At 39.7% G+C, this 24,060-nt stretch overlaps 6 protein-coding genes across 20 annotated transcripts; 3 read left to right on the top strand and 3 right to left on the bottom strand.

Annotated features, from left to right (window-relative positions):
• Positions 1 to 1,057: 1,057 nt before the first annotated feature.
• Positions 1,058 to 1,907, bottom strand: LOC104716121 (uncharacterized). The gene is made up of 2 exons (XM_010433474.3): positions 1,615 to 1,907; positions 1,058 to 1,523 (listed from the first exon to the last, which is right to left on the bottom strand). Exons 1-2 carry the CDS (start codon positions 1,795 to 1,797, stop codon positions 1,179 to 1,181), a joined length of 528 nt encoding a protein of 175 aa, XP_010431776.1. The 5' UTR covers positions 1,798 to 1,907; the 3' UTR covers positions 1,058 to 1,178.
• A 1,444-nt stretch (positions 1,908 to 3,351) lies between these two features.
• LOC104716120 (expansin-like A2) lies at positions 3,352 to 4,752 on the top strand. Its single transcript, XM_087468003.1, has 3 exons — positions 3,352 to 3,616; positions 3,717 to 4,011; positions 4,116 to 4,752. Exons 1-3 carry the CDS (start codon positions 3,487 to 3,489, stop codon positions 4,492 to 4,494), a joined length of 804 nt encoding a protein of 267 aa, XP_087324129.1. The 5' UTR covers positions 3,352 to 3,486; the 3' UTR covers positions 4,495 to 4,752.
• On the bottom strand, positions 4,631 to 7,474 carry LOC104716119 (protein ROOT HAIR SPECIFIC 17-like). Its single transcript, XM_010433472.3, has 8 exons — positions 6,929 to 7,474; positions 6,719 to 6,809; positions 6,476 to 6,552; positions 6,284 to 6,372; positions 6,009 to 6,198; positions 5,633 to 5,917; positions 5,216 to 5,547; positions 4,631 to 5,142 (listed from the first exon to the last, which is right to left on the bottom strand). The coding sequence occupies exons 1-8, from the start codon at positions 7,172 to 7,174 to the stop codon at positions 4,809 to 4,811; spliced, it is 1,644 nt and encodes a 547-aa protein (XP_010431774.1). The 5' UTR covers positions 7,175 to 7,474; the 3' UTR covers positions 4,631 to 4,808.
• Positions 7,475 to 8,004: 530 nt separating this feature from the next.
• Positions 8,005 to 11,633, top strand: LOC104716117 (protein DETOXIFICATION 45, chloroplastic). 8 transcript variants are annotated; one of them, XM_010433470.3, is made up of 15 exons: positions 8,005 to 8,123; positions 8,275 to 8,569; positions 8,666 to 8,790; positions 8,884 to 9,027; positions 9,099 to 9,256; positions 9,355 to 9,490; positions 9,598 to 9,694; positions 9,794 to 9,894; positions 9,986 to 10,149; positions 10,283 to 10,354; positions 10,625 to 10,741; positions 10,827 to 10,922; positions 11,006 to 11,127; positions 11,266 to 11,323; positions 11,414 to 11,633. In XM_010433470.3, exons 2-15 carry the CDS (start codon positions 8,286 to 8,288, stop codon positions 11,423 to 11,425), a joined length of 1,686 nt encoding a protein of 561 aa, XP_010431772.1. In that variant the 5' UTR covers positions 8,005 to 8,123; positions 8,275 to 8,285; the 3' UTR covers positions 11,426 to 11,633. The 8 variants fall into 8 exon arrangements, with proteins under 8 accessions (XP_010431772.1, XP_010431769.1, XP_010431773.1 ...); XM_010433467.3 differs by having other exon boundaries at positions 9,096 to 9,256; XM_010433471.3 differs by having other exon boundaries at positions 8,008 to 8,123; positions 8,275 to 8,583; positions 9,096 to 9,256.
• Positions 11,634 to 11,903: 270 nt separating this feature from the next.
• LOC104716115 (protein LAZ1) lies at positions 11,904 to 14,945 on the bottom strand. 2 transcript variants are annotated; one of them, XR_015567801.1, is made up of 8 exons: positions 14,250 to 14,429; positions 14,097 to 14,153; positions 13,874 to 13,982; positions 13,596 to 13,780; positions 13,406 to 13,494; positions 13,004 to 13,265; positions 12,592 to 12,848; positions 11,904 to 12,504 (listed from the first exon to the last, which is right to left on the bottom strand). XR_015567801.1 is itself a non-coding variant. In XM_087468000.1 (8 exons), exons 1-8 carry the CDS (start codon positions 14,427 to 14,429, stop codon positions 12,151 to 12,153), a joined length of 1,488 nt encoding a protein of 495 aa, XP_087324126.1. In that variant the 5' UTR covers positions 14,430 to 14,945; the 3' UTR covers positions 11,988 to 12,150. The 2 variants fall into 2 exon arrangements, 1 of the variants encoding a protein (XP_087324126.1); XM_087468000.1 differs by having other exon boundaries at positions 11,988 to 12,504; positions 12,592 to 12,843; positions 14,250 to 14,945.
• On the top strand, positions 14,919 to 24,043 carry LOC104716116 (uncharacterized). 7 transcript variants are annotated; one of them, XR_015567798.1, is made up of 39 exons: positions 14,919 to 15,060; positions 15,340 to 15,419; positions 15,531 to 15,627; positions 15,726 to 15,833; positions 16,100 to 16,216; positions 16,326 to 16,476; positions 16,566 to 16,813; positions 16,906 to 17,073; positions 17,181 to 17,236; positions 17,355 to 17,472; positions 17,589 to 17,672; positions 17,765 to 17,860; positions 17,981 to 18,082; positions 18,251 to 18,319; positions 18,474 to 18,569; positions 18,641 to 18,742; positions 18,837 to 18,950; positions 19,070 to 19,153; positions 19,544 to 19,672; positions 19,762 to 19,960; positions 20,104 to 20,174; positions 20,256 to 20,293; positions 20,434 to 20,517; positions 20,760 to 20,828; positions 20,929 to 21,005; positions 21,099 to 21,168; positions 21,351 to 21,500; positions 21,709 to 21,774; positions 21,861 to 22,005; positions 22,114 to 22,178; positions 22,251 to 22,316; positions 22,450 to 22,543; positions 22,629 to 22,665; positions 22,753 to 22,810; positions 22,909 to 23,019; positions 23,240 to 23,307; positions 23,459 to 23,525; positions 23,608 to 23,676; positions 23,797 to 24,043. XR_015567798.1 is itself a non-coding variant. In XM_019231059.2 (39 exons), the coding sequence occupies exons 1-39, from the start codon at positions 15,025 to 15,027 to the stop codon at positions 23,887 to 23,889; spliced, it is 3,825 nt and encodes a 1,274-aa protein (XP_019086604.2). In that variant the 5' UTR covers positions 14,919 to 15,024; the 3' UTR covers positions 23,890 to 24,043. The 7 variants fall into 7 exon arrangements, 1 of the variants encoding a protein (XP_019086604.2); XR_015567799.1 differs by having other exon boundaries at positions 21,682 to 21,774; XR_015567795.1 differs by having other exon boundaries at positions 20,031 to 20,174; positions 23,386 to 23,525.
• Positions 24,044 to 24,060: the final 17 nt, after the last annotated feature.

Below are 24,060 nucleotides of genomic sequence, written 5' to 3'. Positions count from 1 at the left end.
GCCCATTCCCATTGCAATTATTTAGTCCATTACCATTAGGGGGTGATTGAATTGAACGCGTAGGAAAATGTGATGAAACAGTTTATTGTATATTAGTATGCATATTATATATTATTATGCTTGAATTAGAAAGGGATCGGTCGTTTTAATAGTTCGCAAAGTAAGACTTTTTCTTATCTTACAATAATTAAGAAGAAGAGTTGATGATCGGAGAAACAGACAAAACTTAAAAATAAAGAGGTAGCTAATTAATTAAGCGCGTAAATGTGCGGAATAAAGATTGTGCCGAGTTGGATTGGGGTTGGCGCCTATAAATTAAATTTATACATTACATTAATACAGCATCTGTATTATGTTTCATTTGGCACAAAATTTCAAAGGTCAACTTCATAAAAATAGATGTCAAAAACCAAAAAATTGTCCTCCGACTTCTTATGCGTGTTGTGTGGTGATTGGCGTTGTTGACCGTAAAAAATTATTGAGGTTTGGATTGGTAACTCCAATTACTTTGAACATAAGTGATTACTTTACTTGGTGTTTTAAGCAAATGCAATGAGGTAACCTGATCTATCATCTATCACCCAACAGCTGGAAACTCACAAAAGTCACAGACTGTCTTCTTCCCGTGAGAGACGTCTCTCTCTTTTTCTTCACTTTCATACTCAAAAAGACTCAGACTCTCTCCGTGTCTACTACCCTCCTCCTTCCCTTTGACTTTTCTTTCCCGTTTTCTGTGATACCTATCAAACGGGCCGTTTTTGGGCCCTTATTTCTCCAGCCCAATTACTTTACCAACACCCAACAATGCCTGCTTGCTCATGAATTAAGCATGACCGGCATGAACAACAACCAAAAAAAAAAAAAAAAAAAAATGTAAAAAACGAAACCTAAAAATAATAATAAGCTGTAGCCTGTAGTAGCCACGCAACTCTACTTTGTTAGCATGCCGTTATTTCTTTCTTTTCATTACGAGATGAACAAAATGGTTTTCAAATAAATATTTGAGTGTTTCAATATTCCCATGTTGTTCTAATATGACTTCTTCAAGATTCAAGAGTTTGCAAATAGAAAGCTGGCATTTCACTAACACGATGAGGTAGACAATACAAGAAGATGAAAAAGCAAGTGGTCAAAGCCAAAGTAAAAAACAAAGAAAGGATATTATAAATTTATAACGACTAGGTTTCCTTCTTTTTCTCATCATTTTTATGACCAGGAAGCTTCTCTTTGATCTTTTCCATAAATCCTTTCTCCTTGCCATTGTCATGACGAGGTTCAAGTTCAGGCTTCCCATGGTCACCTCCGGGAAGCTTATCCTTCACCTTCTCCATAAACCCTTTCTCCTTCCCATCCTCATGTTCAGGCTTGGCTTGGTCAGGATGACCTATACCCGCAGGAAGCTTCTCCTTGATCTTCTCCATGATGCCTTTCTTCTCCTCTGTTTCACATTGATCTGCAGCTTCTTTATTCTTCTTCTTCTTCTCTTTCTTTCCCCCATTTTCACCTGCTTCCTCATCACTTGACTGCATACATATCACATCCTCCCTCAACAAGTGTTACTAACATTTCTCATGCAGCTAATTCATTAATGTGTATATATACAATCAAGCTTACAGAGGTGTCGGAACGGTGGAGTCTTTCAGCGAGAGAAGGCTTCTCCTCTTCCTTGATCACACCGGCATTCTCGGAAGAATGTGCATCTTCGGGTTTCTTCTTGAGAAAGTCAAACATCCCACAGCCTTTGGAAGCTGCAGCATCAGCTTCTTGCTGCTCACTAGAACGAGGATGATCCGCCATCTTTTAGGAAAACGCAAACAAGTATTCAACACTCACTTTTAATTGCCAACGGGACTTTGCTTTGCTAGCTTTGAGAACTGATGAGTTACACATTGCCCTGCAACACTGTATTTATAGTAGCTCTAGCTTTTATTTTCTGTTTATAAAATTATTACTACAAGTTTATTTGTAGTAATTAACACTAGGTTCGCCTTTAACCAAGGTGTTGCCGGCAAATTGTACTTAACAAGTCTATATTTTAAGGTCCAACTTTGATCGGAACAAGGGTTTGGGTATTTTTTTTCTTTTTTCTTGGGAAAGTAGTAAAATATAGAACATCGTACATGTCCGAATACACTGCGTTGCGCCGACCAATGGATGGTCGGTGTGGACGGCCCACGTTATCCAATAAAGAGAGCAAAAGCAGAGTTTACACAGTTTGGCACTATTTAGAAAATAGGCCGAATCAGACGATGGGCTTTACATAAACAACGAGCATAATATAATAAGAAGAGGGCTACGTTTGGGTATTGTACGATTTATGGTAGATACTGTATTATTGTACCCGTTAGGATTTTGAATTTGATATTGTACATCGTTAAAAAAGAATCAGCAGTTGGTATAGAGAAATCTTAGACAAATAATAATCTATTTGTCTCAAGAAAGAAACGAAAAAAAAAAAAACAAGTCATAAATAATCTTAAATTTTGTATATAGCCTCGACAATGGAATAGAAAAAGATAGGAGTATATGAAGATATATTCACATGTATGTAGTAATCAATGCCGTCGATGTGACAGAGTCGTTCTCACATGGACGTTTCTTGGTTACTAATCTGTTGAATAATGAATATTTTTGATTGACTGAAAATGAAATCATCAAAATTGTAACAAACAAACTATTGACATGTATAATGTTCTACGCCTAATACAATAGAAATGCAATGCAGGGGGGGGGGGGGGGGGGAGTCTCTTCATTTAAGTACGGTTGTCTGTGTCTTGACGGTAAGCAGCTGAAGTATGTACTATTCCTTTAATTGATTAATTTCGAAACTAGCTAAGCTATAATAAACATATTTTTGTTACCAAAAAGAGAGATACATAATAAGTGGCCAAAGTATTCGTAGATTTGACTGTGTGGATAAACATGGGTGATTTAAAAGAAGAAGAAAGAAAAACAGGAGACCGACCGACAACTACAAGAACAAGGCCCGAGGAGGGATGCACAGCTGTGAATATGAATGTGATGGAGAGAGTCGGTGCAATGCCACGTCATCCACCGCCCAGCACCTTATTGGACTATTGCTGGGTAATGTGGTAAACCCTAGGGACCCTCACACCTACCTTTTTTTTTTTGTACTATTATTTGGAATTGGAAGGATATAGTTTATTACTAATTTACACACTCACTCGCTAAACTAGTCACCAGCCAAACTCAACCCAATCAAAGATTAATTAATATGTCAACACGCGTACTTGTGCAAGCTGCTTCTATCTATGACGACGTGACGTGTGTTGTTGATATAGTGAGCTGGCACCCATAGTATAAATTCACGCTGTTCCCATCAAAATTAATAAGGATATTTCCCAAACTCATCGTATTTAAGTATTATTAACTCTCTAAGTAAAAAAAAAGCTCATACCTCATTGGATTATTTGTTTCTTCAAAATCTCTCAACACAAAAATAAGCAAAAAAAAAAATAAAAAAAAATGGGAGGCGCCATTCTCTTCTTCCTCTTCCTCGCAGTCGTCTTCCTCTTCTCCTCATCTGCAAACGCCTGCGACCGATGTCTTCACCACTCTAAGGCATCTTATTTCTCCTCTGCCTCTGCTCTCTCTTGTAACTTTCCCATCTCTTTTCATTTATATTACTTTTTTTTTCTTGTGGTTTCTTTTCTCATCTTTTATACTGGTTGTATGTATTTATGGGTTTAATTCAGCCGGAGCTTGTGCCTATGGCTCTATGGCTACGGGTTTCTTCGCCGGTCACATTGCGGCGGCAATGCCTTCCATCTACAAAGACGGCGCCGGCTGCGGAGCTTGCTTCCAGGTCAGATGCAAGAACACCACTCTTTGCAGCAGCAAAGGAACCACCGTGATGGTCACTGACCTCAACAAGAGCAACCAAACCGATCTTGTCCTCAGCAGCAGGGCCTTCAGGGCAATGGCTAAGCCCGTTGTTGGCGCCGACACTGATCTCCTCAAACAGGGCATTCTCGACATTGAGTACCAGAGGTTCGATTCCTCTCACCATTCTCATTTCATTTTACTTGTTTCACTTTTAACTAGTATATATGTATCGACTAATAAGAAGAAGAACTGACAAAATATTGAAACAGAGTTCCTTGCGAATACGGGAACAAGAAGATGAGCGTGAGAGTTGAAGAATCTAGCAAAAAGCCTAACTACTTGGCCATAAAGCTATTGTACCAAGGAGGCCAAACCGAAGTGGTAGCCATCGACATTGCTCAAGTGGGTTCGTCACATTGGAGTTACATGACCAGAAGCCACGGAGCTGTGTGGGTTACTGACAAAGTCCCCACCGGAGCTCTGCAGTTCAAGTTCGTGGTGACGGCAGGCTACGACGGCAAAATGGTCTGGTCGCAGAGGGTTCTTCCTCCCAACTGGGAAGCTGGGAAGACCTATGACGCCGGCGTTCAGATCACCGACATTGCTCAGGAAGGTTGTGATCCATGCGACCATCACATTTGGACCTGACTAAGACTTACTCCATTCCCCTTTGTATGATGTGTAACAGAACAGAACAGACTTGTTTATTAACTGAGAGGAAGAACCAACAACAGGAATGCATAATCTCAAGATTCTATTATAAGTCTTAAACAAGAAAGCTAAAGAAAGGGATATGTGTATGTACAGAAGGTCTATTAATAACAATATGTACACCATTCTTTCTATCTGTAACCTTGCAACTTTGTGACATTACAATTTTTATACAGATAAAAAAGAATTTCTCTATCTGGAAACGATGCTGACACTTGCTGAGAAGAAATTAGTCTGATCAGAAGATCACTTTACCAACTCTCCAAATCGCTTCTACTGGCACTTGCTATGGGAACATTGCCAATGTCTGAGTACTCTGACGAGTCATGTTCTTCTTCATTTAGATCATGTTTTGCTTTTTCTTTTACTCTTCTTGCTTCAGAGGTTCGACAAATGCAGGAGGCTGGGTTCTCGTGGAACTCGCCCGCTCCTGGTTTCATTTCATCTGGCTCACCCATGAAACCCTTCTGGTATCTTCGGACCTTGGATGAGAAATCATCCCATGTCATGTTGTTTCTGTTTGTGAAGACTTCGTCCAGTTTCTTCGCATTTGGACGAATGGTTACTTTGTGTCCCAAGTATCTCCTGCAGACATACACAGATATGTGCATTAGAGAAGAGACCAGCGGAGAAGTGATATTAAGCGACACAGTTATACCTTCGTCCAGCTAAGATTCTAGCCATGTTACCATTGTTGTTGGTGACAAATGCATCGCTCTCATCACAGACGATGAAGTCAAGAGCAGCCATCCGTGATGAGAAGTTGGCAAAGGGAGCCAGTTCTTTCTTGGAGGTCAATGTCTCTTTTGTATGGATATTTGGAAAGAGAGCTCTTAATGGTGCCAGTGTATCCTCCCCTCCGTATACTTTGCCTGATGCAACATACAAGTGAACCTCTTTCCCAAAACCTAAGCCTCTGAGCATCAGACCAATCTCCTCTGGCGTCAGGGGACATCTCCCATGCCGCCGTTCTTTGTCAGGGTTTGCCGTCTGCACATTGCAACAAGTCCAAGGGAGTTAATAAGAGTTAAGAAGGCTTGATGTTGATAAACTAAGCATAGATAGATATTCTCACATGTAACGTTTTCCACCTTCGTCTCATAGCTCCGAGTTCGAGTCTCTCTTTCTGACCTCCGCCATAATAGCATCCGGAGAAGGCCAACATATCAGGTTCGAACCTGAGATGAAGGGCAACGAAATGCTTGGCTTTGTTTCTCATCCGGTCAACCAACAATTGGCCCATCCTGTTGATAGACTCTGTATATCTCACCGCATGGTAGTTCACTCTACACCTCAGCTTCTGGAGCTCTGTATCGAGAGCGTTGGACAACCTGTAATCGAATTTGGAGAGTTGTACAACCTGCAACACGAGATTGCATATATTGCAGCAGATGAGCATACACTTGTATGTATATCATGAACGAACTTAGTTTGGAGGATAAGTAACTGACATGTTTCTTATTGAGTATAGGCAGAACGCGCTGCAGGTAGCAAGAGGGTGTGCACTTCCTCGGGACACGGATGGACTGTAGGCTGCTGGATATTCTTGACTGCTCTTCTTTAGGAAGCTCCTTGATGATTTTCACGTCTTTGGAGAGATGCGAAATGAACCAATCAATGTCAAATATCTCCTCAAAGTTGCTGCACGTACCACAAAAGCTGTGTTATATAGAACTAACAAACTAAACAATATCAAAATGGGAACCAGAGTGAGACAGGGCAGCACCTGGTGTCCTTCCAGTATGATTTCTGGTCAAGTTTAGGGACCACAAGAGTGGCGTTTAGAATGTAAGCCGCAACTACAGCATCTATTATCTACACAGTAGAAAAAGCGCTTCAGAATTAGAAACGGCCCTCACTCAATATATAACACTTGCTAGGATCATTATATATATAGGTTCACAATTAAGGAACTCACCCCTGTCCGCTGCTGGTTTAACCCTCCGCTTGTAGCGATCAGTAAATACCGATTGGTTTGCGTTCTCTTTTCCGTGACTGCCACCGTTTCGATTAATTACCAAACCAAATGAGTTGATACAAAGAGGAGTCCTTCTTCTATATATCATGTAATTAATATCTGTAGGTTTTTTTTTTTTTTTTTTTTTTTTTTTTTTTTTTTTTTTTATCACGCAAATCTTTAAGGGTACACGTACGTACGTACCTTGAAAGGAGTCAGTGGCATTGCTGCAGGCAGAGTAGAGGTTAGACAATCTCGAGCTCCATAACTTGCGATCCGTCCTTCCGCCATTTTCCTGAGACACACACACACAGTAGCTAGGTACGTGATCATTGAATAAATGAGGTCATGAAATGTGGAGAGACGTTACGTACGTATAATGTAATATAATGGATGATTTATAATTTTACGTACGGGTACACGAAATGGAGCGTTTGGATGTAGATTGGGTTCAAGATGTATCAAGGGGGGAGGAGAAAGGATGGAGAATGAGAAGAGGAAGAGGAGGAGACAGCCGGAGACGGCAGAGACCAGCGGAAAGAGACGGTGACGGCGGCGAAAGAGAAGCAGTAACTGGTGGCGGATTCCGGCAATGACAAGCTTTGTCTTGTCGGGTTCAGCGCCATAATCTCTTTTCTTCAACTTCAAAGACGACGACATTTAGTATTAATTAACGGAAGAAGGAAGGAGGAGGATAGGGGGCTACAAAGAATAGGAAGAAAACAAGAGAAATGGGAAGGAGAGAGTGCAAAAGGAGGAAGAAGAGGAAGAAGAAGACGTCATTTCTCGATGATGCCTCATTTGCCTTGCCTTGAGGAGAAGTTGGTTGCCGAGAAACTATGCACAAAAACTCCAAACTAATCTCAAACTGTAAAACAAACAAAACACACAAATTTTTTTAAAGAAAAAAAAAAATATGAGTTTGGGTTTATTTCTTTCTTTTAACGTCTCAGCAACTACACCACACCGAATCATCTGCTCTTTAATTAAATTATTACCCTTTTCTTTTTCTAATTCATGCCAAATTATAATTAGCTGTTTAGATTCTTATCTTAACAATCAAATGTTTGTTGAAATCGTCGTAATTTTTTTTTTCTGGTTCCGAAAGCAAACTTATCCTATTAATTTTTAAAAATGCCAACTCGTTTGATAAGAATTGTTCAATGGTTTTTTTTTTTTTTTCCCCCTTTGACAGCGAATTGTTGAATGGGTTTTAAAAAAGGTTTTTCGTTCTAACAACAAACAAAATAATAAGCTAATATTAGAAACCTCTGTCTTAAATAGGGAACATATCAAAAATATACATGATGATGATGATGATGATGATGATGATGATGATGATGATGATGAATGAGATGTGAAGAAAAAGTCAAGTACTAATGAGCGAATGAATGGGCCTTAATGGGCTTAATTTGAGAGGAAACAAAAGGCCCATTTACCAATCCACTCACTTCTCCCAAACAAAAACCGCCTTAGCTCGCCCTGCAACGGTTAAACCCCTCTCAATCTGAAATCTGAATGATGAATTGATTGAACCCTCCTCCTCCTCCTCTGCCATCTCTGCCTCGACGACGTTTTCTCTACCGCACCGCTCACCCCTCCCGATCCCGTAAGTTTCAATTTTGTTTTTGTTTTTACTCTTTTCTTCTCGATACCCTACCCAGTATCATCATCTTCTTCTAGGCTTTTTCTATCGTTTGAGTTTTGTAGACGAACCGAGTAGTCAGTCATTAGTAACGTTTCTCTAGTCGAATTGGCAGAGTGTGTCGTGATGGATTCCTCCAGTAGAGTAGTGGCTGGGAAGCAAGTTTCGCTGCCCTTGACGAATAAGTTGGCCAAAGTAAAAAGACGACTAGGCAATTTTCAACCTATAGCTCGCTTCAATCAAGCCTCTGGCCCCCAAAACCAAAAGTGCTCCCTTCACAGCAATCCAAACCCTGTCTTTCCTTTTCTTGTTACTCGTCGGAAGAGCCAGATTAACCCTCCTGACTCTTCTTCTCCCTTTCTCAACTTGGAGGATGAAGGTCACTCTTGCGGTTCACTGGACAAACTCCCGTAAGGCTGTTGAGGTGTTGCGTTCTCCCTTTGTTACTCTTTCGCATGTTTGCTACGCTCTTCTTGTCTTTGTTTATGCCCCTTTCCTTTTGCTAGGGAGGAGGACACACGTCCTTTGGATATCAAACGAGAACTCGTCATGCTCTCTCTTCCGGCCATTGCTGGACAAGCTATAGACCCTTTGACTCTGCTCATGGAGACTGCTTACATTGGAAGGCTCGGTATTTTTTCCTTTGCTTCTCGATACCATGGAAGAGGTGTTTTTAATATAAAAAAAAAGAGTTGTAACGGACTCCCTTCTTTTGAATCTCCAGGATCTGTTGAGTTGGGTTCCGCTGGCGTTTCCATGTCCATCTTCAACACCATATCAAAGCTCTTCAACATTCCACTACTCAGCGTTGCCACTTCTTTTGTCGCTGAAGATATTGCAAAGACTGCCGCAGAAGATTTAGCCTCAGGTAAACCTTTAGCTTTCTTCTCTTCTCATGTTTTCCCAGGCCTTATATCTGTTTGAATTGATTTACAGCAGAGAGTCGTGGTGACATACCTTCTCAAGGTTTACCAGAAAGGAAACAGTTATCTTCAGTGTCGACAGCGCTAGTGCTAGCCATTGGAATTGGCATCTTCGAGGCACTCGCTTTGTCTTTCGCATCTGGACCCTTTTTAAGGTTAATGGGTGTTCAATCTGTAAGTTCGGTCCCGCTAGAGCTTATCGTCATGTATGTCTTAGGAAATTTTGGAGAAATTTTATGCTGAGGATGCATGTTTCCTGTCTTTAATACCAGATGTCAGAAATGTTCATCCCTGCGCGGCAGTTTCTTGTCCTTAGGGCACTTGGTGCTCCTGCGTATGTGGTTTCTTTAGCTCTTCAAGGCATTTTTCGTGGATTCAAGGATACAAAAACTCCAGTCTACTGTATAGGTTTGCTTTTTTTTACATCTTTTGACATAGTAGTCCAAGAATATTTAAATATTCTTGGACTTTCTTTCTTCCATCGGTTCATTCATTCCCTAACTTCCATAATGTAGGCGTTGGTAATTTTCTGGCTGTATTTCTCTTCCCTCTGTTTATATACAAGTTCAAGATGGGTGTAGCCGGGGCCGCAATATCTAGTGTCATCTCCCAGTATGTATCTATACATCTTCTTTTTATTTTTTATTTTTTCAGTTTTACTCCTTGCTCAACCTTGTAGGATGCTGCTAAACCTCTTTCCTCTGTTCATAGGTACACTGTTGCCATTTTAATGCTTATACTCTTGAACAAAAGAGTTATACTGCTTCCTCCAAAGATGGGGTCACTAAAGTTCGGGGATTACCTAAAGTCAGGTATGTGGAAAACGGTTCGTCACTTATGGGATTTATGGATGTAAGTACTGTATTGATATCTCTAGGTTTTAAACTTTGACTTGAATTACAGGTGGATTTGTTCTTGGAAGGACTCTGTCTGTGCTCATGACCATGACTATTGCCACATCAATGGCGGCTCGTCAGGGAGTTTTCGCAATGGCAGCACATCAGATATGCATGCAAGTGTGGTTGGCGGTATCTCTGCTTACTGATGCACTAGCTTCATCTGGACAGGTATTGGTTTTTATACCTAGAGGTTTTGGCTATATAACTTTCTTTCTTCATCTGTTTGGTATCAAATGGGACTTAAAAAAACAACTGAGATAATTGCGAGAGATGGGATTAAGCCTCGTGTCTTGTTGATCAGGCGTTGATCGCAAGTTCTGCATCCAAAAGAGACTTTGAAGGTGTGAAAGAGGTTACGGCTTTTGTTCTGAAGGTATGAGCCCACACCCCTTTTTGCAGTTGAGATTTATTGCTTCCATTAATATAAGGAACAATGAATTAGATTTACCTTGATGAAGTTGGCGAGAAAGGATGAATATGTTAGAAATGCCAAGCTAAGATGTAGGGTCAGTTGAAAGGAATATGTTTGCTCTCTTAATCATCATGAAGGTGCTGCACTAAAGAAGTGGGAATTTTATCTTGTTGGGGGATGGTGATTGATCTCTGGTTGTAGAGAGGGATGTAACGTGTTTATGTTGGACAGATAGGAGTGGTGACAGGGATTGCACTGGCTATATTGTTGGGGATGTCTTTCAGTTCAATAGCTGGTTTGTTTTCCAAAGACCCTGAAGTTCTGCGGATTGTGAGAAAGGGTGTATTGGTAAGTGATGTAATTAATTAGATAATAAAGTAAGTGGGTGGTTGGGGTTTGGTAGAGCTTTTTACTCACGGTAACATGGATGCAGTTTGTAGCGGCAACTCAACCAATCACAGCTCTGGCGTTTATCTTTGATGGACTGCACTATGGGATGTCGGACTTCCCGTACGCAGCTTGGTCGATGGTAAGTAAGAGAGAAGCCCTCCTACTACTTCTAGTAAAAAAAGAAAAGATAAAAACAATTTTGTGTGTGTGTGTGTGTGTCAGATGGTGGTGGGAGGAATATCATCAGGGTTCATGCTGTATGCACCGGCAGGGTTGGGGCTAAGTGGAGTGTGGGTGGGGCTGAGTGTGTTCATGGGATTGAGGATGGTGGCTGGATTCAGCAGGTAAAAATAAAGAGCTTATATATATATATATATATATATATATATGTAGTAAGACAAAAGTAGAATAGATAGTGTAGTTTTGTGGTAGAAATGAAAACTAAAATATGTTGTGTGTGTGTGTGTTTGGGGAATGGCAAGACTAATGTGGAGGAAGGGTCCATGGTGGTTCATGCATACAACAACAACAAATGACAAGGTGAGACTGAGAGAGCCTCGCCGTCTGTTATTATTGTTATGATTTGCCTGCAATTGTTAGTTAACTCTGTTTCCTATATCTATATGGCAGCGTCTTGCTTAACAAAAAGGCTTAAAAGGGGAGGGAGAGAGAGACGTGCCAGTCTTTAAGCTTTTCAGATATACTAGAAGTAGTAGATTCTATTCACAGGATTAGCTTTGCGATTTTTGTTTGCTGATAGTCAAATACAATAAAGTACAATAAATACACTGGTATCTCGAGTTAAAAAATAGTTGTGATTTATTTAGTAAAAAAGAATCCGGTTAATAAAGCCCAAAAGCGAAGGAATGAACGAGAACATTCAGTATTCTGTATTCATCATCATCATCATCATCATCATCATCATCATATACAGTATGTCTGAAAGGATAGTGGGACGGTTGACCCTTGACTAGGTAGGATTAGGAAGGAGTCGAGATTGCAAGTTCCCCAATTGCTATGTCTTATTAAATACTCAAAAGAGAAAAAAACACTACTACATTTTAGCTGTATTTCACTCAGGTCTTTTATCTTCCAATCGGCATTCTTGCAATTGCTCAAGTTGGAATAACCTATTTATTTTATATATGACCTCTGTTGGTTCGAAAGACACAGCGAACATGAACATTTATTTACTCTTCTGTAATAAATAAAGAAACCATGCTCATTTATGTTCGTATCTTCAAATCTGTACACAGATATTCATTCTTCAATTAATGGCTTCTAGGTAGCGTGATCATCACAAACACCTCCGCTTTGAGGACAAAAATGTGGGACAACCTTTTGTCCAGTCCAAAGGATATACTTTGTTAATCTTTAGTGATCCATCTGCGGCCCCTTACCTCAAATCCACCATAAGCTTGCTCACTACTGCTCTCTCCCCCGCTCTCTGCGCTCGTGTATCCTGATTTACGCCTGTGCTTTTTGCTTCTTGTAACTCCACTATCGCTAAAACTCCCATTTAGAAGCGGATCGTCTATACCGCGAATCACTCTCCGACTCGAGGATGATGACATGCAACTGTCGTCCTTCACTCTTCTCTTCTCTTTGTCATGTTTCTTTATGTTCTGAGAGATCTTGTGCAGTTTCTCATTAAACTTTGTGATGCTCTTCTCCATAGGCTCCACTGCTTGAGTCACTGTGAATCTCACGTCTTTAACAATCTACAAGATATATAGCATCTTTGTGATCAATTAGAAGCTATTCATCAGATAATCAATTTCTTTGGATGGAACAATTAGAAGACTCACATATTCACCACCACCAACGAAAACGTCTCTCATGCTTTCTTTGAGGGTCATACCACTTCTGATATCAACGTCAGGATGCGGTAGGCGAACCTTTGTTGGTCTCTCACTGTCCCTAATCTCATCTGGATCAATTGGACAGTCAACAGATGCATAGTCACCAAGAACTGAAACGGAGCCTGTAAAGCGGTCTCCCATTAGACCGTAAGGTTTTGCTGGAAATACATACAGGTGAACAACGGAAGCAATACCCATCTGCACTGGACAAACACAAGTGTTAAAAGCTTTAATTTGTTCCAAGAAAGAAAATCCGAGAAGACTCCATAGACTGTTGTAAATAGGAGGCAACGAAGAAGAAAAAGTTTTGTACTCATTAAATCTTTTCCAGCAAGGTTGGTAACAGAAGACAATTTACCTCTATGCAAATGATGAAATCTTGTACACTAGTCTTCAACTGCAAGCTTTGTGCAATTGAACTTTTGAACAAACCGAGGGAAGAGAGAAGAGCAATGGCAACACCTTGCCACCAAGTGAGAAACACAATCGACTTGAAAGTTAGAAATTTGGCCAGCGGCTTTATGTGCGCAAGCTCATCTTTCGTAGCACCATAGAACTGAACCAGACAGTATAATGCCCATGACTGACTAAAATTTAGAACCACTGCCAAATAAGGGTACCTACAAAAAATATATATGCATAGGCAAAACAGTAAGATAGCATCTTGGTCATATAGTTCATCATAGATATAACTGAGTCTTGTTTCTTAAGGCACAATTATAAGACTAGCACTGTCCTCGTGAAAGTTGCCTCAACGTACCCACATGCCCATTTAAACTCTCCTTCACAATACACACCGAACGCTTCAAGAATCAGAGCAGTGAGGGCAGTTAGAGACTTAATAATCATCTGCCAAAGGAGAGAAATAGTTAACTTCGACTAGAAAGAAAAGAAAAGAAAAGACATTTTGGAGCAAGAGAAACAAAGAAGCATTTGTGTGGGAAACATACATATTGAACAATACCAAACTTAACAACTTGATAGAACCAGTGACTGAGCCTCCAGGGTTTAAGGAATAAATTCATAGGAAAAGGATGTTTGACAGTTCCCTTTTCATCATTGTGATCTAAGAGTGGTGTCTTAAAGCTCTTACGTCCTTGTCTTTCCATAAACTCAATAGTCCTTTCTTCCCCACCTGATAAATGGAGTCAAGGAATTACGATGACAAGGAGAAAGGGGGGGGGGGGGGGGGGGGGGGGAAGAGATAAAAAAATGGTCGGTCTCATACCTAAGCAAGCAACAAGGTATCTACCAAAACAGTACATGGCAAAGGATTCATAGCAGTCTCGAAGAATCCCGCAATCAACACTGATGGATGGTTTGACAAGTGAAGCAAACTGTTAGAAACAAACAGAATTAGGATCAGAAGAATCCCGTGATGAGACAAGCAACGGTGAACATGAATGAATGATACAGGAGGCCTCTGCACTTGGGATAACAGAATTACTAACCGATTCTATAGAATAGCAAGGGACCATGAGGATGACTCCAATCAAAAACTTTTGCTCCTGAGAGAGAGAAATGGGGATGATTTGATTAGACAAAAGGAAGAGGGAAAAAAAAAAAAAGCCTAAAGAAGAAGAAGAAGAGGGGACAAGACAAACCTCAGGGTTCTTGTAAGTAGAAAGGTGATCGAAGACTAAAAAGAGGGAAAGGGAGAGAGTGAGAAGCAAAAAGGCACCGGCCATAAAGCTTGCCCACGCAGGAGCCGAGTAAGATGACAGGACGAGCCCGACCAGATGTTCATCATAATACTCTTTTAATAATACTATCATCTCCTCCATTATTATTGATCCCCCGACGACGAATTCTATATTTGATGGAATCACCAATACAACAAGCTAACTCCCCCCATCCATCCCCACAGCAAACAATTATCGAGCTGACCAATTATTCTTTCTAATCAAAAAAAAAATTCATTCAGCATAAATTTCTATGGGTAAAACCCTAGCAACGCCAACGAACGAGAGTGATTAAACTGGATCCGCGCGATTTTGAAGGATGATGATCGGAGACAGACCGAGAGAAAGAGAAGAAGACCCCAAAGGGAAGAAGGAGCCAAGGAGGAGGAGGAGGAGGAGGAGGAGAAGCAAAAGCAAAAGCAAAAGCAAAAGCAAAAGACTCCTTCCTTCCTTTTTTCATCTAATCTGCTTTACTTGTTGTTCGATTCTAAAATTGAAAAAAACAAAAAAAAACGGTATACATTGCGTTCTCCACGCCTTAAAACGGCAACTGATTCATCGTCGTCGTCGTGATGGATATTTGTTGGATTGGTCAACAACAACAACCCTCTCTCTCTCTCTCTCTCTGTCTCTGCAACTACGCCAAAAGAATAAACCCCTCTCTACTGCTCGTCCTCTCTCAATTTTGTAGACAAACATGGCGATCCCTCTCAAGCTTCCCCTCCTTTTACAGGCAGACGCTTAATTTTCTTCTGTCTTCTTCGTCTCCTCCTTGCCTACTTTAGTATAGTTTAGACTTTAGAGTAGTTAGTCTCTTGGGAAATTTTCCTCTATTCATCTGCTTTCTAGGGTTTGTATCATGTATGCGAGAGAGTAAACCGCGCCAACTGCATCTACTTTGTTTCTTATTATTGTTAGTTAGGCTGCTTGATTAGCACTTGTTCACTTTTTAATTTTCTTATTGTTACTTCCCTCGGTGCATGCTGATATGCGAATGATTGTCATGTTGCAGCTGATTACTACTTCCTCTCTTCTACTCAGCGCAGACCTCATCAGCTCCTCCTCTCTCAACACCCTTTCTGTTGAACCTAGGTAATTTATAGTGATAGACAGATAGACGTGTCCCTTGATCTCCAATCTCTTATTATTGTCCACTAATAATTTTGGTGGTATTCGTGCGCTGCTTCTCTCTCGGTACAATAGACGACATTCACAAGAGTATTGCGCTATGTATGACATCTGTGGAGAACGCAGCGATGGAAAAGTCCTTAACTGTCCTTATGCTTCCCCATCCGTTAAGGTGTTGCTTTTTCTTCTTCTTCCTCACATTAGGTTTTCCTTCAACTTCTTTCTTTCCCTTGTGCATCTTTGACTGAACTTGACCATTCGTTTCTGCAGCCCGATGAACTCTTTTCTGCCAAAATACAAAGCCTTTGCCCGACCATTAGTGGCAATGTCTGTTGTACAGAGACTCAATTTGACACTTTGAGGTCTCAAGTTCAACAGGTTTTACTTTTCTTTGCCTCTGATTTCTCTGCGAAAGTGAACAAATGCCAGATGAGACTATGCAATAAGTAGTTTTTTTTTTTTTTTAAATATTTCTTTGATATTTCAAGAGCCAAACTTTTGTTTTCTCTTCATGCTTTCTTAATAATCTCTATGATTACTGCAACAAGACAATCTTACTCTAATCTACTTTTCTTTTTCTGTTATTTTTTTTTTTTGCTATACTCATATCTCTTCATTGTTTTTGTTGATGCCATCTATTTTAGGCTGTTCCTTTTCTTGTGGGTTGTCCTGCATGCTTAAGGAACTTCTTAAACTTGTTCTGCGAGCTCTCCTGCTCTCCAAATCAGTCTCTTTTTATCAACGTCACTTCTATTGCTGAGGTTAGCTTCCATTTCTTCATGTCACAAGTTCAACTTTTGACGCTTAGTTGAAACCCGTTAATATGGTTAACAACACTAGCATTCTTCCTACTTTTGGGATTTTTTCTAGGTGAGTGGGAAGTTGACAGTGGATGGTATAGACTATCACATAACTGATACGTTTGGAGAAGGTCTTTACGAGTCCTGTAAAGAGGTGAAATTTGGCACTATGAACACACGTGCCATAAACTTTGTTGGTGGTGGTGCTCAAAACTTCAGAGGTGCTCTGCAGTCTGTTTCAAGGCCTTCTATACGACTTTTATCCTTGTTTCAAAAGTTCCAGATTTCATCTTTACTTCTGCTTTTTCAGAGTGGTTTACGTTTATTGGTCAGAAAGCACCACCTGGCGTCCCTGGTTCACCGTATGCAATGAACTTCAAATCGACTACTCCTGAGTCATCTGTGATGGTGCCGATGAACTTATCTGTTTATTCATGTGGTGACACATCCCTTGGATGCTCTTGTGGTGATTGCCCTTCCTCACCAGCGTGCTCAAGTCCCGAACCCCTTCCGCCCCATGAGGAAAACTCTTGCTCAATCAGAATCGGTCCTCTTAAGGTATGGGTTATGATTTATACACTTTTGCTTGAGAACATTATTAGGTTGGTATGATCTTGGATTTGATAGTGTTGATTTACATTTCATTTCAGGTTAGATGCATTGAGTTATCAATGGCACTTGTATATATTGTGCTGGTGTCTTGCTTCTTCGGATGGGGTGTGTTAAATCGAAGAAGAGATATAACAAACCCTGGTGATAGCGCCGAGCCACTATTGCATCCTTTAGAAGAAGATGGAATTACTAGTGAACCGAAGAAGGTATATCAAAGTATTGGCTAGAAATTGGAGTTCTTTTGTGTTTATATATGTAGCATATAATACTACATTTAGATAGTCACATATATGCTGAACTATCCTTCTCTTAGGTGCAACGACATGCTCAACTCTCGCCTGTTCAGAGATACATGGAAAAATTTTACAGGTAAATCTCCACGATTTTGTTTCGTCGTCTATATATTACCCACAAGGTATCTCATACAATTAGAAAAACATAAAACTGTTAAAATTATATTGTAATTGTTTCCAATTCTTTGCCTCAGAACATATGGGTTATGGATTGCTAGAAATCCATCTCTTGTTCTTTTCATGTCGGTGGCTATTGTTCTTGCTCTCAGTTCAGGTCTCTTTAATTTTAAGGTGGAAACACGACCAGAAAAGGTATGTATTAGCTCTGCTAGGATCATAGTTACACGAACTTTTTATGACATGGATTCATAAGCGAAGCCACTACAAATACTGGCATGATTGTTCATGTGGATTTCTACATTTTGTAGTTGTGGGTAGGTCCTGGAAGCAAAGCAGCAGAAGAGAAAAAGTTTTTTGATAGCCACCTTTCACCATTCTACAGAATCGAGCAGGTAGTTCTATATTTTGCTTCATCTGTCTATATACTAGTTTATTATTTACAATATATAACCTTTGTTCACGATTTCCTTCTGTGTCATGAAAGCTTATCTTGGCCACTGTTCCTGATCCCAAAAGTGGCTGGGCGCCTAGTATCGTGACAGATGAAAATATTCTTTTGCTTTTTGACATACAAGAGAAGGTATTTATAAAAATGCTTTTAACCAAAATGCTAGTCCAAGTGGAGTTTTACATCATTTTATTTCAGTATCATTCTTTTTTTCTTCTGTTTCTGTTATTTCTTGTCCTCCAAATATCACAGGTCGATCAAATTCGTGGAAATTATACCGGCTCGAATGTCTCTCTGACTGACATATGCTTGAAGCCTTTGGGAGGTGATTGCGCCACTCAGAGTATTCTGCAGGTTGATAATTTCTAAGCTCGTGAACTTCTCAATGGTTTTAATATTTTGTGAAACTTCCATGGTTTTAATATTTTGTGAAACTCCTCAATGGTTTTAATATTTTGTGAAATTCATCTTGCACATGGAATCTCTTCTCTACTGACGTCGCTTTTTAAATTACATTTTCAGTATTTCAAGATGGACTCCGGAACTTTTGATGATTATGGAGGAGTTGAGCATGCTGAGTACTGTTTCCAGGTTCAATTTTTGTTCAGTATCTTACGCATAGCCAATTTTTTTGTCGAAGATGGGGAATTTGAGCCATTCACTATGTAATTACATTGTTGAATGTCTGCCCTCTTGATTAGTGATTTTATACTGTTTTCTGATACCCTCGCTCTTCAACCTTCAGCATTACACTTCATCAGAGATGTGTTTGAGCGCTTTTCAGGCGCCTGTTGATCCTAGTGCAGTGTTGGGAGGATTCTCGGGGAATAACTATTCGGAGGTAATGGTTCGGAACTTAGTTGTTCAGTACCTTTTGGTTATTAATATGACCTAAACGAACTGTATTTTCAGGCTACTGCGTTTGTTGTAACATATCCAGTTAACAATGCCATTGGTGATTCAAGCAATGAAAGGGCAGTAGCATGGGAAAAATCGTTCATTCAATTAGCAAAGGTTCTTTTTTTCCAGGGCTTAATTTTTTTTTTTCTCCAGAGAAATTGGTCACTTTCTTTCAAAATTATAAGTGTTTTTTACTTGCACTTTCCAGAAGGAGCTGTTACCTATGGTGCGATCCAAGAATTTGAGTCTTTCATTTTCATCCGAAAGCTCAATAGAGGAAGAGCTGAAAAGAGAAAGCACTGCTGATGTTATAACAATAGCTGTACGATAACAAACATCTTTGAGAGCTATCTCTTACCATCTTCCTGCACAGATTTTCTTTGGTAATGTGTCCTACCAAGATTTACATGCCAGTGATCTGTTTTTGTATTCCATCATCAGGCAAGCTATTTGGTTATGTTTGTTTACATTTCCGTTACACTTGGAGATGCGCCGCAGTTCTATACTTTTTATATTTCATCGAAGGTATGTGTGTCTTGATCTTCCTCTCAAGTTTGTTCCTCTATAGCATTTCAGTTGTATTAAATCACGTATTGAATAATGGGAATCTTATGATATGCTAGGAATTACTTTAGATTTTGGAGAAGCAACGTATTGAATAATGGGAATCTTATGATATGCTAGGAATTACTTTCCTCGCCGTTCGGTGAAGTTATTTTAATGCCTGAATATTTGTTAGGGGGATCTTCACGGAACTATTGATACTCCCTTTCTTTTCCTTACCCCCTCTACCATGAGTGTATATGATCTTTGAAACTAAATATTCACAGTCAACTATCTAGGACTGGGGAAATTAAAGTATTGTGGATGTACAGTCATTTTACACAGATAACTTACGAATAGCATGACTTCTAGGTTTTGCTCGGTCTTTCGGGGGTTGTGCTTGTCTTGCTTTCTGTACTTGGATCTGTTGGATTTTTCAGTGCCCTTGGAGTTAAATCCACATTGATCATAATGGAAGTCATCCCTTTCCTAGTCCTGGCTGTAAGTTCGTTTTCAGTCTCTGTAGTAGGAACAGTGGAAATTTGGTATATCTGTTGATGCTGGATATACTAATGGTTTTTCTATAACAGGTGGGAGTAGATAATATGTGCATACTGGTTCATGCTGTAAAGAGACAACCTCGTGATGTGTCTTTAGAGGAACGGATTAGCTCTGCACTTGTTGAAGTAGGTCCATCCATAACGTTGGCAAGTTTATCCGAGGTCTTGGCTTTTGCTGTTGGAGCTTTTGTTCCAATGCCAGCATGTCGTATCTTCTCCATGTTTGCAGGTTTGTACATATTTGGTGCTCTCTGTGTACATTACTTGTGAGTCTGTGACATTGTTCTTCACTTGCGCAGCTTTGGCTATCATGCTGGACTTCTTTCTGCAAATCACCGCTTTTGTTGCGCTAATCATTTTTGACTGCAAAAGATCTGCGGATAACAGGATTGATTGTTTCCCTTGCATAAAAGTTCCGTCATCTTCTCAAGAATCTGTTGAAGGTTACTTCTGGAAATTTTAGAATTAGTGTCTTTTAACTGTATCATATTCTTTAATTTAGGCAGGGTTTTGTGCCTTTATAGGTGGAAGGGGACCTGGGTTTCTTGAGAGATACATGAAGGTGTTTTGATTTTCTCAGAACTGGGACAACTTCTCTTTGTTATTAATACACATACGATTCGTGCAACACAGTCACAGACACACGCAAACATGTAATTATGGTCCGCAATCTTTTGATTTTTTAGTCTTGATGTTCCACAGGAGGTTCATGCACCCGTTCTTGGACTTTGGGTTGTAAAAGTAGTTGTCGTCGCTGTATTCTTGGCTTTTGCGCTGGCAAGCATTGTAAGTTGCTGATTACATTTTGTTCATTACTCTCTTCTCACTATATATATACCACCTTTTTTTTTTTTTTTTTTTTTTTTTTTTTTTCCGTTTAACACTTCTTTTGCTATAGGCACTACAGTTTAACTATAACCAACAAAATTTCAAAGAGAGATGGACTGAATTACATTAATTTTTTTCTGTAGTTACGAGTTGGTATTTTTATTTGTCTGCTTAAATTTCCTGTGTTTTTATTCATTCAGGCCATCAGCCCAAGGCTTGAAACTGGCTTGGAGCAGAAAATTGTTCTTCCTCGTGACTCTTACCTTCAAGTTTAGTGTGTTCCATTTTTACTTCTCCTTTATGTTGTTTTCTTTGTGTTCATCTCTTGCTCATTTCCCCCAGTCATGATTGGAAAATTTTATTTGGCAGGACTATTTTGACAGTCTGTCAGAGTACCTCAGAGTGGGGCCGCCTTTGTATTTTGTAGTCAAGGATTACAATTATAGGTTCTCTGTCTTACACACACTCAGGATAACATTCTCTCTGGTACAATTTATTATCTAGCAGTTTTCCTGCACTGAAATGGATTCTTTTCGCAGCTTGGAATCAAAGCATACAAATCAGTTGTGCTCTATCAGCCAGTGCAATTCGAATTCCCTGTTAAATGAGGTAATAATAATGAATGTATAGCGGAGATACTCCTGTCCTAAATTATCATATGACTTCTTATAAGTTTGATGTATCTTCGGCAAAGATCACCTTGTGGTGGGTACCACCAAGGCTGAACACATTTAAAGGGCCACCAAAAGGGTTAGTCCGTAACATTCTTTCTTTTTCCTACCTTCCACCAGATATCAAGAGCGTCACAAGCTCCAGAAACAAGTTACATTGCGAAACCAGCTGCTTCTTGGCTCGATGATTTTCTTGTATGGCTATCACCAGAGGCTTTTGGCTGTTGTCGGAAGTTCACTAATAGCAGTTATTGTCCTCCAGATGACCAGGTCATTCTTATCGTTTATAGCTTATTGTGGAAACTACCTTGATTTCTTAGTTTCTTTTTCTCTTTAACAGATATAGTTATCTTTTAGTCATAAATGAAACAATTATGGTTCATAGGCCTTTTTTTTTATCTGTTTAATTGCCTTTAAACAAACATGTTTAAAATACAAACTGGTGTTACAGTCTCTAACTTAAATTCTCAAGCTACAGCCACCTTGCTGCACAGCTGAGGAAGATATTTGCAGTTTAGATGGGATCTGTAAAGACTGTACTACAGTAAGCCTCTGCCTCTCTCTCTCTCTCTCTCTCTCTCTCTTCATCTACAATGTTTAGAATTCAACTAATTCTGTAAACCGTTGCAGTGCTTTCGGCACTCAGATTTGGTTCATGATCGCCCATCTACTGCTCAATTCAGGGAGAAATTACCCTGGTTTCTTAATGCTTTGCCATCGGCTGACTGTGCAAAGGGTGGTCATGGGGCATATACAAATAGCGTGGATTTAAAAGGTACTCTAGAATTTGCTTAAAGAGAACATCTATTTGCACTATACTTCGTTTCTTTAATTTTCTTTTGGTCTGAACCTACTTCCCGTGGCGCTTGATTTTTTGTTTCAGGATATGAGACCGGTGTTATACAGGCATCTGAGTTCCGTACATACCACACTCCACTTAACACACAAGTATGACATTATTGTTTCTAGAAAGCAACTTAAAAAGAAAAAAACTCAAAAAGTAAATTTTTTTTTCTTCAGGGTGACTTTGTTAATGCCCTGAGAGCTGCTCGGGAGTTCAGTTCAAAAATATCCAATTCCTTGAAGGTTTGAACCTGGTGATAAATTCTGTTTTAAAGAATTGTAGATTAGCTGGCTTTGCTTGAAGGAAGACGCTCAACCATATGTGATTTTTGTTGTACTCAGCTTCCTGTATAATAACCCTTTTTCTTATATGCAGATTGACATCTTTCCATATTCTGTCTTTTACATTTTCTTTGAGCAATATCTGAATATCTGGACAGTAGCTTTGACAAACCTCGCTATAGCAATCGGTTTGCTTCCCATCTATCAAATTTTTAGTTTTTGCTAGAGGTTGACCAAAAGAAAACTCTTTACATTCTTATATTGATTTGGCAGGTGCTATATTTGTTGTTTGCTTGTTAATCACTTCCAGGTCAGTTATCTCTCTATACATTATACAAAATTTTAGAATGTGGGTATGTCTTGATGTTGATTTCTTTTATTAACCTGTCAATTTCAGTGCTTGGAGTTCAGCCATCATTGTCCTTGTATTAGTGATGATACTCTTGGATCTCATGGTATTTATTAACACATCCAGAGAATATCGTCTCGATTTGCGTTTTGGTTCATGCGGTTTTGGATGCTATATGTAATCATCCTTGATGTGTTTGAGCAGGGTATGATGGTGATTCTGGGAATCCAACTCAATGCAGTTTCTGTTGTGAATTTGATAATGTCAATCGGGATTTCTGTAGAATTCTGCGTGCACATATCGCATGCTTTCCTGGTAAGAACAAGCCATGCAACCTTACTCCAAACACTATACCGCCTATATTGGCACTACAATCTGTAGCCATGTAGTAGCAGAACAAAGAATTGTCATTCACTTATTGGTTATGTCATAGTGGATTTAATTTAAGGATGCAAAACAAGCAATGTCTCTTTTCAACCTTGCGTAGATCTGTTGTGAAATATTATGTTTATTTCCTGCACTGCTTCAAATGCAGATGAGTAGTGGGAACAGAGAACAAAGAGCGAGGGAGGCACTGGAAACCATGGGAGCTTCAGTTTTCAGGTGAGGAAGCTTACGATCACTTGCTAGTTGCTACCATTTCACTTTTCTCCGAAGCAAATTTTTATTTTTTATGCGAAGGCATTAGTCTAGCTGGTTTAGTGGTCGCATTTGTGGGACTTGATGAATGAAAACATGTTGTTGTTGGGGACAGTGGGATCACGCTCACAAAACTTGTTGGAGTGATTGTGCTTTGCTTCGCAAGATCAGAGATATTTGTGGTAATGACACCTAAATCCATTGCCTTGTCAGTTCTTGGTCTCTTACGAGTTGATTTAAATGGATATGTATTGATGCACACAGGTGTATTACTTCCAAATGTACTTGGCACTGGTTATAATCGGCTTCTTGCATGGGCTTGTTTTCTTACCAGTAAGTTAATCTGGAATTATCTGCCACCATCTAGTGATCTAGCTTGAACATCCAATACAATGTCATCTCTAGGCATTGTAGTAATGGTTGATTGATTAATGCACTTGTTGTGGGTTTCAGGTCATACTGAGTTTAGCTGGCCCTCCGCAACTACATTTGGACATCGAGGAGCAGCAGCAAGCAGACGAAGCTTCTTCCTCCCTGTTGAACTGAGTAACTCCACAGACTCTCTGAAATCTTAACCCAACCTTCACATTATCTTGTACAATGTCAAAAACTAAAGAATCAACAGTGTGACTACTGGAATATCCTCTGTATCAAAGTTAGGTGACAGGCCCATGGCCCAAAGTATGGCTTTTTGGTACAATATCTTAACTAGAGTTA

The sequence above is a fragment of the Camelina sativa genome, chromosome 10 (genome assembly GCF_030686135.1).
Source record: "Camelina sativa cultivar CO46 ecotype springtype chromosome 10, ASM3068613v1".
Classification (NCBI taxonomy): domain Eukaryota; kingdom Viridiplantae; phylum Streptophyta; class Magnoliopsida; order Brassicales; family Brassicaceae; genus Camelina; species Camelina sativa.
The sequence above is the reverse complement of the archived record's forward strand: the minus strand, read 5'-3'. Positions and strand labels throughout refer to the sequence as shown.